Source organism: Loxodonta africana, chromosome 11 (genome assembly GCF_030014295.1).
Source record: "Loxodonta africana isolate mLoxAfr1 chromosome 11, mLoxAfr1.hap2, whole genome shotgun sequence".
Taxonomy (NCBI): domain Eukaryota; kingdom Metazoa; phylum Chordata; class Mammalia; order Proboscidea; family Elephantidae; genus Loxodonta; species Loxodonta africana.
In genome coordinates, this window is record NC_087352.1 from 38,363,738 (window position 1) to 38,377,124 (window position 13,387).

The 13,387-nt window shown below is 37.5% G+C and overlaps 1 protein-coding gene across 1 annotated transcript in view; it reads right to left on the bottom strand.

Moving 5' to 3' along the window:
* DOK6 (docking protein 6) overlaps window positions 1-13,387 on the bottom strand; it is a 436,186-nt gene that overhangs the window by 69,526 nt on the left and 353,273 nt on the right. Inside the window, exon 7 of the mRNA XM_023543736.2 lies at window positions 1,862-1,979. Coding sequence (XP_023399504.2) covers window positions 1,862-1,979 — 118 coding nt within the window. The remainder of the gene's footprint in view (window positions 1-1,861; window positions 1,980-13,387) is intronic.

Sequence of the window (13,387 nt, forward strand, 5' to 3'; positions counted from 1 at the left end):
ATATGAATTCAGTTCTGAAGCTGTATATCAGCCTGTATTTTAGTTCTCCTTTCAGGGAAAATTGTCTGTTGTGCTATGACAAAAAAGTCATTTATTTTCTGGATTTATAAATCAAACCCTTGACAAAACTCAAAGTTTTCATTATATTGCTTTCCAACCTACTTCAAAATTATTTGTATTAATGTCTCACTTTTTTTTTTAGCTTAGAAATTTGATCTACCACTGCCACCCACTGCCATCAAGTTGATTCTGACTCATGGAGATTCTATAGGACAGAACAGAACTGCCCCATAGAGTTTCAAAGGCTATAAATGTTTATGGAAGCATTTAGTGTTGTTAATACGACCCCAAAGTATAGCAAGAACAGGAAAAAATATCTCTCATTATGGATTCTTAGCTTATCAGATATTTACTGAGCGCCTATTAAGTTCAAGCTTATAGTGCTCAATAAATGTTTGTTGAAGTCACAGGTACTCGCAGCCGTGTTTGGTTAACCTTATTTAGTTTCCTGCTTCCTCCAGTCTTGGCCAGCTGTTACTCAATTGCTTGCAGCCGAATATTTTATTTCAAGGTGAAGAATTATTCATTTTAGAGCAAAAGGGAAAAAGCAGAAAGAGAACCCCCAAGGTAAGGTTTCTGCTGTTGCTGACCAAATAGCTTCTTTCTATTAATTTGATTCATCTGGAAAACAATTCCCGTGCTAGTTAACTGACCATTTATCATCAGGAAAAATACAGGAGTAAAATATTTCCACGTGGTATTTTCTGCCTTCCCGAAATGGTTTCTAATTCAAGGCTTTTGCTAAACCTTGAAACTTCTCTGAGTAGGTTTATGTAGCTTTTTATTACACAGCCGAGAGTCAGCCTCCTGAACTGATCCTGTTGCCGCTGTTGTGTGCCTCTGAGTCAATTCCAACTCATAGCGACCGTATAGGGCAGAGTAGAATTGCCCCATAGGGTTTCCAAGGCTGTAATCTTTATGAAAAAAGGAGCCTTGGTGGTGCAGTGGTTACGAGCTGGGCTGCTAACCAAAAGGCTGGCAGTTCAAATCTACCAGCCGCTCCTTGGAAACCCTATGGGGCAGTTCTACTCTGTCCTGTAGGGTTCGTTATGAGTCAGAATCAATTCTACGGTGATGGGTTAATCTTTATGGAAAAAAGAGCCCTGATGGTACAGTGGTTAAGCATTAGGCTGCTGAAAGGTTGGCGATTCAAACCCACCAGCTGTTTCGTGGGAGACAGAAGTGGCAGTCTGCTACCATTAAGATTACAGCCTTGCAAACTTTATGGGACGGTTTTTCCCTGTCCTATAAAGAATTTTTTTTTTTTTTATGGAGTCGCTATGAGTCAATCCACTAGATGATGGTTTTACAGAAGCTGACTGCCACATCTTTCTCCCACAGAGCAGCTGGTGGGTTCAAACCACCAACCTTTCTGTTAGCAGTCGAGTGCTTAACCACTGTACCACTAGGGCTCCTTCCTGAACTGATACTCAACCCCTTTATGGAAAAAAGATGCTAAGAAAGAAATCCTTTGTAAAACACAGTATGAAACAGACCCTGACTGAGCTACTTTTAGCTTCTGATAATGTGCTTTTTATAGTGTTTTACTCAAGTTCCTGAGGCAAATTGAGTCCTCGGCCCACATAATGGTTTTTGAAATAATTTTTTTAACATTAGCCTATGAAACGATGGCTTTAAAGATGCCACTGTAAACCTTGGGGCTCCCACTGTGGCCTGTGACAGCTGATAAATGAAAATGGAGGGAAAATAAGCAATGCAAATGGAAAGCAATTTGCAGGACTCCTGGTCAACAGGAAGGAAGCTAATGGAGGTGTTGCCCAATTATTTTAAAGTCACTTGCCTTGCAAACTGTAGATTTCTCCGACGCTGTTCTGGCGTGTGATGTGATGCCAGTATGCACTTCGAGGAAGAGAGATGGATTTGGATAACGTCATGGGTTCAGTCAAGCTTGTCTGAAGCTAAAAGGAAAAGAAAAATTACCTTAGGCTTTATGAAAAATATTAAACTGAAAATTTCCCTTTCAAATATTGAAGATTAAGCGTGGGTGACATGATAGAATCTATTAGAGATACCTGAATGATTCCTTATTTATGGTTAATTTTTTTTAAAGAAGTAGAACTATGACTCACAACAATATGAAATGAACACAGTTCAAGTCACTGGTTAATTGGGGGATGAGCAAGATGTTACACTTGATTCCAAGGGGTATGCTGATCAATATACAAGGTAATAATCAATTGTACGCCACCAGGCAACTATATTTGCATTTCTATGGATAAGAATCATCTCAGGTCTTTGTGAAAGATACAAATCTTTGTCCACTACATTTTAGATGTTTAGGCGTTCTCCTAGACTTTAGGGAAGCCATTCATTATTCATCATTCACAACTATGTATCAAATATTAAGGACACATTCTGTGCCAGGCATTGTGTAAGCCATCATATGATGCAGGGTCCATCAGATTTGTTTACTGACCAGGTCAAGAAAGATAATGTCTTCTTTCAGGGCAAAGCTGGGGCAGGTTTGTCAATAGCCACTTTATAAAATTGGGAATTCCCTAAATTTGGGTTCCTGAGCTGTGATAATAATCTACTGGATGTGCAGTATCCACCTGGGCTGCTCTGTATTACCCCTACTGATGGGAACATGGACTTCATGATGCCTGCTATGCAGTAAGTAATAAAGTCCTTTGTCTCTGGCCCAGGAGTGTTGTGTCTTCTGCTAGCATCCATGAGACTGTGGCAGGCAAGAGAGGGATGGATTGTAGCATCTTTCCTGCTTTTGCTAATCTCTGAGTTGCCCCTGGTCTTCCTGCCTTGAAAGGAAATTCCCTTATTAAATTCCCTCAATTGAACTACCTTAGGTAAATTGTTTACCTAAGTGGATCATGACTAATACAAAGGGCTATCTCATCAGGCCACAAACACATTCAATATATTCACACTGAAAGACTTTTAAGTTGTTTCTGCTCTCTTGATGCTTCTTCTTGTTAGGTGCCCTTGAGTTGATTTAGGCTCACAGCAAAGGCTAAAACCAACAAATCCCAACTCTAGAGAACTTTGAGAAACTTAAAAAAAAAAAAAAAATTTAAGTCAGTATTACATCTAGGGAATTTATTTTGTGTATGTGCAAGCAGGATTATGACTATTTACCAAAGAGTCATCCATTGCCCTATACTTATTTGGCATTTATATATATATATATATATATATATATATATATATATATATATATATATATATTTTTTTTTTTTTAAAAGAGGCATTGAATTTTCAAGAATTTAAGAAGAATTTTGCTTTTTAAATTATTGATTGATGAAAGCGTTTGCTTGTGATCACCACTTTCTGCACCTCTCAATGGTCTGATAAGTGGAATAAAAATCATTTTATCCTAAAATTCTAATTGTAGTGGTATTCTATGATAGTAGTAGTATGTCTTCTTTTATACAAAAAAAAATTGCTGATTTTTTTGAGATACTACTTTTCGTGCATATTTTATTTTCTGTAATAATGCATTATAGTCACAGAACGTAGCCTGAGTAGTTTCCATATTCTGAAGTTTATTTTATAGGCCAATTTCTGTGTATGTTTCATGGGTGCATTAAAAGATGCACAGATGGATGTTCTTTCTCTCAATGTATATTTATATATGTACACAGATACTACTCACTCTGCGTTTCTTCTCTCTTTAATTTCTAATCCACTTATCAAGATATGAAGGAAAGCTTTGATTTCAAGTAACTTAAATAGCCATATCTGCCCATTTCCTCTTGTATTTACAAGTACTTTTTATACATGAAAATGGACTTTTATTTGACACACAAAGTTTCCTGACTGTTTCACAGTTATGTAATATTTTCTATTCTTTAGCTATATTGTTAACTTGATTTATAAAAGTTTTCCACAACTGTCCCAAGATTCAATTTCAGCCCCAACTCTTCTACATAAAAGGGTTACAAATCTCCTTTATTTTTTCCAGCATGTCTGAATTTCTTCATCAAGAAGTAGTGCTGTTCATCACCCATTAATACCATCTTTTTTTTTTTTTTAAATCTGCATTTGGCCTGGTTGGAATTCCTGGGCATTTTCAATGTATGTCGTTTGTGCTGTCAAATATAGATAATACCTTTCCCTTACTTTCAGCCTATGTCAAATATTAAATTTTTTAAAATTCCCTTTGTCATCATTCCTGGCATCTGACCCAGAAATAATTTATATAATTTAGTTAAATATTCATAAAATTCCTGAAAGATAGGAAAGGGATGAAGTATCCCTTTTAAAATGAGAGGAAGCTGAGGCTTTGAGATATTAATGGGCTTTCCTAAGGCCATATAACTGGTGGATGCATTGACAATCATGAATCTGCTCTGTACGTCTGTTTTTTTTTTTTTTTTTTTAACCAAAAGATTCCATATGTTGTCTTTCAAATGAACTTGCATCATAAGTAGTAGTATATAACATATTACTTTTTATATTATAGTAGAACATCTATATCACATCTGGCCTTGCTGATGATTGCCTTGATGAATAAAGTACTGTAGATATGACATTATGACCTTTACTTTCTTCTTCCTTCATCTTGTTGTTCTGAGTTGTCATGTAAGTCTCACTGTTCTGAGGCGGCCATAGTACGAGGAAGCCCAAGCTAACTACACGGATATAAAAAAAAAAAAAAAAATTATATAATTCAAGGTTTGAATCTTTCTTAAGAGAATCTAGCAATTCTCATCTCTTTTGAGACTTTGCCTCCCCTGTGATAAACATCGGGTCCCTGGTGGCAAAGTGGTTAAACATTTGGCTGCTAAACAAAAGACGGGCAGTTCGAATTCACCAGCTGCTTCTTGGAAACCCTGTCCTATAGGGTCACTATGAGTTATAATCTGTGGCAACAGGTTTGGTTTTTGGTTGGTGATGAACATTAATGCCAATTTGTATTCCCCTATATAAAATTCATCTATGTAAAAATAAGGTAATTTTCCTTTTACTCTCTATCTCCCTAGTGATTGCCTAGAAATTTAAAAATTCTATTAGCCTGTAAAAGACAAATCTATACAATTTAGCATTTATGAATCAGCATTTCTGAGTCATTCCCTATGTGCCTGGCAATGTGCAAACTAGGTTCATATGTTATCCCATTTAATATTCATATAAATTGACAGCAAATATGCCATCAGAATTTTGCAGACAGGAAAAGCGAGGTGCAGAGGTAATACAATTTGCTCCTGGTGACACAGCCGGTGAGTGATGTCTCTGGGACCTCAGAGCTCCTGAGGTTCTTCCTCTTTACCACAACTCACTATAAAATAATTATTGTATCCCTTTTCTTCAGGGAGCAGATGAGAATTCCACCAGTTGGATAAATTCCACTGGAGCAGGCCAGGAATGTGGGTGCCTCCTTCCTCTTTTCCAAGTGGAACACCATGATATGCAGGGCAGAAATCACCTGGTTGTTAAGCACATGGGCTTGGCTACCAGCAGACAGGACATCAAATATCACTCTATGGGGAAGTCATTTGATTTGACCTCGGCAAAGTCCTTCAACATTTTTAAAAAATAATTATTCAGTTTTTTCTCTGCTCTAAATTGGAGTTAATGTAACCTGTCTTAAGTGTATGGTGCAGTGGCAGTTTGATGGTAGAATTCTCCAATTCCATGAGGGAGGCTTGGGTTCGATTCCCAGCCAGTGCACCCCATGTGCAATGCAACCACCGTCATTCTATCAGTGGAGGCTTATGTATTGCTATGATGCTGAACAGGTTTCCACAGAACTTCCAGACTAAGACAGACTAGGAAGAAAGGCCTGGCGACCTACTTCTGAAAATTAGCCAGTACAAACCGTATAGATTGCAACAGTCCAATCTACACCTGGGCAGTGTATTATTCCCGTTCCATCATGCATGGAGTCACCATGAGTCTGGGGCAGACTCAACGGCAGGTAAAACAACAACAATCTTAAGTGTTAATATGAATATTATATAGGATGATGCTTTTAGAGTGAAAAGCACAGTGTTTGTCACACATGAAGTGCTCCATAAAGATGGCTTTATTATTATTGCTACTTCTGCATGGGAGAGATGATACAGACCAGAGCTGTATGTGTATTTGCAGTTGAGGCATGGAAATTTGTCCATGGGCTATCCAAGAAAGGACAGTGAAAGCAAGGGCACATATTTAGATCTAAGCTTAAGAACTAGACAGAAGTACAAACCCCAAGGAATATGACTATGGGCAGGTGGGAAAAGGTGGGAGGCAGATGGGAGACAGGTGAGAAATTTTTGTAGCAGAGTTTTTATTTGTGTACAATGATAACTGGGAAAGGATAGTCCCAGCTCTGTACATCCATGTTCCCTGGCATTACTGAGTCAAGGGGGACCTCTCTAGTGAAAGATATTGTAAATAGAAACACATAAGCAGGAAAGTACAAGTGGCTGGGAAACATGGTAATGTGAAATTCATGTCGGTTGTAAAAATATGCTGAATATAAGTGCCCTCCTAGTTGAAGGCATTTTGTTTTATTCTTAAAAAAGAGCTCATGAAACTTGAGAGCTGAATGGGAACACAAACACTAGAGACCTCAAGCCAGTCAAGCTTGGCACTGTGCAGCTCTGTGAAAGTCTCTGAAGTCTGAGCGTTTATGGGCAATTGGTTTCTCACAGACTTGACTTAATTCAATAGGGGACACCTCACACTTAATTTTTCATTTTATCCAAGATAAATGGAAAGGCGTTCAGAGACACCTTGCTGAGTTTGTACCAGATAAACAAATGTGGTTTACAGAGTTATTTAATGGAAGTTGCTAGATGTCATTTCAATTGGACTTTGTAGAATATTATTTTCATGAAACTTGAAACAAAATGGTTATTATTATATATCTTAAGCCACGTATTGACCAGAATACTTTCAGATAGTATGAACAAACTGGATTTTAGAGTAATATCAGAAAGTATTATAAGCATCTACAGAAATACGTTGAGCACCGTTCTCATCTGTAATCAGTATGGCTTTTAAATATAGACATACTATATAAGTATATGCACTTACAGAGCTACTCTTTGAATTAAAGAAAAATGATGAATACATATTAAAACATTAAATCCATAGGTGTTATAAATAAAAGTTTTGCTTTCTTTCAGTTTTGAAATATATAGATACCTAGAGGCTGTAGGAAAATTTATATAATTTCCTGTGTCTGCACAAAATGAAAACCAAGATGAACATTAAGTGGTGGTTAAAACAATTTTACCCATTTAAATATAAAGCAAAGATGTCACTTTGAGGACTAAGGTGCACCTGACCCAAGTCATGGTGTTTTTGGTCACCTCATATGCATGTGAAAGCTGGACAATGAATAAGGAAGATTGAAGAGAACTGACGCCTTTGAATTATGGTATTGGTGAGGAATATTGAATACACCATGGACTCCAGAAGAATGAATGGATCTTTCTTGGGAGGAGTATAGTCAGAGTGCTCCTTAGAAGCGAGGACGGTGAGACTTTGTCTTACGTACTTTGGACATGTTATCAGGAGGGAGCAGTCCCTGGAGAAGGGCATCATGCTTGGTATAGGAGAGCATTAGTGAAAAAGACGGAGACCCTCATTGGGACGGACTGGCTGCAACAGTGGGCTCAAACACAGCAATGATTATGAGGATGGCGTAGGACCAGGCAGCATTTCGTTCAGTTGGACCTAGGGTTGCTGTGAGTTGAAACTGACTAGACAGCACCTAACAATGACAAATACAAAGCTGAACTGTTACTGAGCCTTTCTTAAAGGCCAGATGGTATTCTAACCCTATAAAGTAGATATTATTATTGCCTCCTTTAAGAAGAGAAAACTGAGGACACAGAAGGTAAGTGGCTTGCACAAGGTCACATGAAGGCCCTGTTAGAGCTTTTCACTAGACCTCTGTGCTATAAGAAAACATTAAATAAATAAATACAATAACTAACTGATGGCTTGGAGAGAACAGTCAATATTAAATCACATAAAGAGGCAGACCACGATGGCTCCAGCAAGTGACCAAAACAAAGAACCAAGAAACCTCCTGGGGGAAGAAAATTTCTTGGAATTACCAGAGGTAGAGTTCAAAAGGTTAATATACAGAGGTCTTCAAGAGATCAGGAAGGAGATCAGGCAAAATGCAGACCAAGCCAAGAAACACACAGACAAAGCAACAGAGGAACTTAAGAAGGTTATACAAGAGCATAATGACAAATATAACATGCTGCAAGAATCCGTAGAGAGACAGCAAACAGAAATCAAAAAGATTAACAATAAATTTTCAGAATTAAACAACTCAATAGAAAGTCATAGGAGCAGAATCAAGGCAATGAAAGTCAGAATTAGATTGAAGATAAAGTACTTGTACCAACTTATTTGAGGAAAAATCGATAAAAGAATTTTAAAAAAAGAAAAAAAAAACTAAGAATTATGAGGGACTCTATCAAGACAACCCGAGTGATTGCAGTACCAGAACGGGGGGATAACAGAAATTACAGAGAGAATTGCTGAAAATTTGTTGGCAGAAAACTTCCCTGATACTGTGAAAGATGAGAAGTTACCTATTCAAGAAGCTCACTGAATCCTACACAGGGCAGACCTCAAAAGAAAGTCACCAAGACATAATCAGACTTGCCAAAACCAAAGATAAAGAGGGAATTTTAAGAGTGGCTAGAGATAAACAAAAAGTCACCTACAAAGGAGAGTAGGTAAGACTAAGTTCTGACTACTCAGCAGAAACCATGCAGGCAAGAAAGCAATGAGATGACGTATATAAAGCCTTGAAGGAAAAAAACTGCCAACCAAGAATTATATATCCTGCAAAACTGTCTCTCTAACACCATGGTAAAATTAGGGCATTTCCAGATAAACAGAAGTTTACGGAATTTGTAAATACCAAACGAAAAATACAAGAAATACTAAAGGGAGTCCTCCAGTTAGAAAATCAGTAACATCGGAAAATAACCCAAGACTAGAACACAGGACAGAACAATCAGATATCAATCCAGATAGTGACGTCACAAAAAATAAATCAAAGCTAAAACACTGAAAATAGGGAAACAGAGTCATCAATATGAAAAAGAAGACAACACTAAAAAAAGAGGCACTAAATGTGGTCACAGATCTTTCACATGGAGAGGAGGTGAAGGTGAAATAAAGAAATAAAAGACTGGTTTAAACTTAGAAAAATAGAGATAAATACTAAAGTAACCACAAAGGAAACCAATGATCCCTACATATCAAAATAAAAAATAAGAAAAACAAAGACTCAGCAAATACAGAATCAACAATGAAAAAGTTGAAAATACATAAAGAAAAATGAGTCAGAATACAAAATTAAGTGGAACAAATAAATTGTCAAGAACATACACACACAAAAATACATCACAGCAGTGAACTCATACCTATCAATACCTGAGTGAAATTAGTCAGTAGCAAAAGGACAAATATTGTACGAGACCACTATTATAAGAACTCTAGAAAAGTTTTAAACACAGAAGAAATCATTGTTTGATGGTTACGAGGGTGGGGAGGGACAGACAAGGGAATTCACTACCTAGATAGTAGACAAGAATTATTTTAGGTGAAGGCAAGGACAACATATAATACAGGGGAAGTGAGCACAACTCAACTAAACTAAAAGCTAAGAAGTTTCCTGAATACAACCAAACACTCTGAGGGACAGAGTAGCAGGGGTGGGAGTCTAGGGGCCATGGTTTTGGGGGACACATAGGTCAACTGGCATAACAAAGTTTATTAAGAAAATGTTCTGCGTCCTACTTTGGTGAGTGCCATCTGGGGTCTTAAAAGCTAGCGAGCGGTCATCTAAGATGCATCAATTGGTTCCAACTCACCTGGAGCAAAGGAAAATGAAGAACACCAAAGACACAAGGAAAACATTACCCCAAGAGACAAAAAGGGCCACATAAGCCAGAGACTCCATCAGCTCGAAACCAGAAGAACTAGATGGTGTTTGGCTACCACCAATGACCACCCTGACAGGGAACACAACAGAGAGTCCCTGAAGGAACAGGAGAAAAGTGGAGTGCAGAATTCAAATTCTCATAAAAAGACCAGACTTAATGGTCTGACTGAGACTAGAGGAACCCCAGAAGACACGGCCCCTGGACTCTGTCAAACCAGAGCTAAAACCATTCCCGAAGCCAACTCTTCAGACAAAGATTAGACTGGACTATAAAACGTAAGATAATACTCGTGAAGAGTGTGCTTCTTAGTTCAAGTAAATATAGGAGACTAAATGGGCAGCTCCTGTCTAGAGGCCAGATGAGAAAGCAGAAAGGGATAGGAACTGGCTGAAATGACACAGGAAATCTGGGGTGGAAAGGGGGAGTGTGTTGTCACATTATAGGGATAGCATCTAGGGTGATATAACAATATGTGTATAAATTTTTGTATAAGAAACCATCTTGAACCGTAAACTTTCACCTAAAGCGCACACGCGCACACACACACACAAAAGTCCTTTGCCCATTTTTGGATAGTAGGTGGTTAGACCCTTATCAGATACATGATTCCCAAGAAATTCTCTCAATCTGTGAATTATTTTTTACTTTGTTGATAAAACCCTTTGATGAACAAAAATATTTAATTTTTATGAAGTCCCATTTATCTATTTGCTGCTTGTGCTTTTGTTGTAATGTTTGATAATCCATTGTTAAAAGCTAGGCCCTGCAGCCATGCTCTTATATTTTCTTCTAAGAATTTTATGGTTTTAGTTTTCACATTTAAGTCTGACCCATTTTGAATTGGTTTTTGTGTATGGTGTGAGGTATGGATTCTGTTTCATTTTTCTGTGTGTAGAAATATAATTTACCCAACATCATTTATGGGAGAGACTCTTCCTTCCCCCATCGAATGGAATTAGAACCTTTGTTGAAAATCTGTTCACAAAGAGCTTCCTGGTGGAGTCAAACTGCCGACCTTTTGGTTAGAAGATGTAGCTCTTAACCGCTATGCTATTAGGGTTTCCAGTTGACTATAGATGTATGGATTTACTTCTGGACTCTAAATTCTCTCCTTTGGTCTATATGTCTATTAAAAACCCCGTATGTCTATTACTATACCAATATCAGGCTGTTTTAAATACTGTGGCTTTACACTATCTTTTGAAATCAGGAAGTGTGAATCCTCCTGCTTCAACATTTCTTTAGCTACTTGGTATCCCTTGTCCTTCCATATAAATTTGAGGATTGGCTTTTCCATTTCTGGAAAGAAGGATGCTGAAATTTTGAGAGGGTTGCATTGAATTTATAGATTGCTTTGGGTATTATTGACAGGTTAACTATATTAAGCCTTCCAATTCATGAACATGGAATGTCCATTTGTTTCAGTCTTCTTTATTTTAGTAATGTTTTATAGTTGTCTACGTACAAGTCTTTTGTCTTCCTGGTTAAATTTATTCCTAAGTATTTTATTCTTTTAGATGCTGTTGTAAATGATAATGTTTCCTTAACTTTCTTTTCTGCTTTCTCGTTGACATATAGAGCATGAATGATTTTCGTGCACTGACTTTATACCTTGCCACCTTGCAGAATTCATTCTCCATACAATTCTTACAGCAACTTCTTAAATTTTAGTTTGCTCATGACTGGCTTACGTTTTTGTTTCCATTATACAGCACTGTCTCAAAGAGAAGAGAGTCTGATTCATTGGGTTGTATGTGTGTATGTTATACGTTTGTATGCTGAATCCATTTGAACTTCTTTTCATTTAAAAAATACTGTTGCTTCATCATACACTTCTTCTAATCTTACATTATAAAAAGAAATAAGATAATTTATTTTTAGTAATTATTAGTTACCTTTACATTTGTTAAATGTGTGGATTTGACTTTATTTCTTATATTTCTAGTAAAAACAACATGTAAAATAGCAAATGATGGAGAAAGAAGACACTACTTGTTTTCAAGAAAAGAAGTGTTAAAATGCAAGACTTCTAAGATGTGTTTTCACTGTGGCCAATGGAGCTTAGGAAAATTACTGAATTGGCAGCTCTGACAGCAGCACATTCAACAAGTCCTGCTGGGGGTGTGTTTTAGGCATCTTGCTGGCATTTCAATAACAATGATGATACTTGTCCCTAAATTGGGCACACAGATTTTCTGGTGACTACAAGGAAGGAATTACCAGAATTACCAGACTATTGGAGTGTTCCAAATGCTGTGTTTTAAAAGAATACACTGTAATTCTCATTATATGACACTGTTTATCTACAGGTATGTTTTAAAATGATCCACATTGTTAGAAGATTAGAAATTACTACTGACAGCTTCCTTTCATTTTATTTACTTCTGGAAGTTATCAGAGAGTTTTTTTTTTACTTTCATTCATGTCAGCTTCAGTGCTCACTACCTGTGGACATTTTATAACATCCATTAAGATTAACAACATAAAAGTCAATTTAAAAAGAAAGCTTCTTTCACATTGTGTATGTATGTTGTGCATGTGTGTTCAAGAGATCCATGAAAATCTAAAGCTAAATTATTTCAGGCCATTTGAGGTCTTTTCTTCCACGATGATTCTGGAAACTACTCAACCACAATAGGCTAAATCATATTGAGATGAAATCACACTGGCCGTTTGTGACATGGTTTCTGATGAATGGCTTCTATCACAGAGAAAGTCATAACTCCCCATGATAATGTTGCACACGTGCAAGAGAGCATCTGTACAGTCCTTTGGCAACACAATTTGAAGAAGTGTTGGTTCTAAGGACAATCGTGATCTCTGTGAAAGGGAAAAAAAAATTCTACAGTGCCATTTTTGTTTCAGTATTTAGCTTTAATAACTTCCTCAAATATCTGAACACTAGTGAACTCTCAGAGATAATTCCAGTGTAAATATTTTTTAATAATTTTTATTGTGCTTTAAGTGACAGTTTACAAATCAAGTCAGTCTCTCACATAAAAAACCTATACACACCTTGCTACATACTCCCAATTACTCTCCCCCTAATGAGACAGCCCACTCTCTTCCTCCACTCTCTCTTTTCCTGTCCATTTCGCCAGCTTCTAACCCCCTCTCATTTCCCCTCCAGGCAGGAGATATCAACATAGTCTCAAGTGTCTACCTGATCCAAGAAGCCCACTCCTCACCAGCATCCCTCTCCAACCCACTCCTCACCAGTATCCCTCTCCAACCCATTGTCCAGTCCAATCCATGTCTAAAGAGTTGGCTTTGGGAATGGTTCCTGTCCTGGGCCAACAGAAGGTCTGGGGGCCATGACCCCCGGGGTCCTTCCAGTCTCAGTCAGACCATTAAGTCTGGTCTTATGAGAATTTGGAGTCTGCATCCCACTGCTCTCCTGCTCCCTCAGGGGTTCTCTGTGGTAGTCCCTGTCAGGGCAG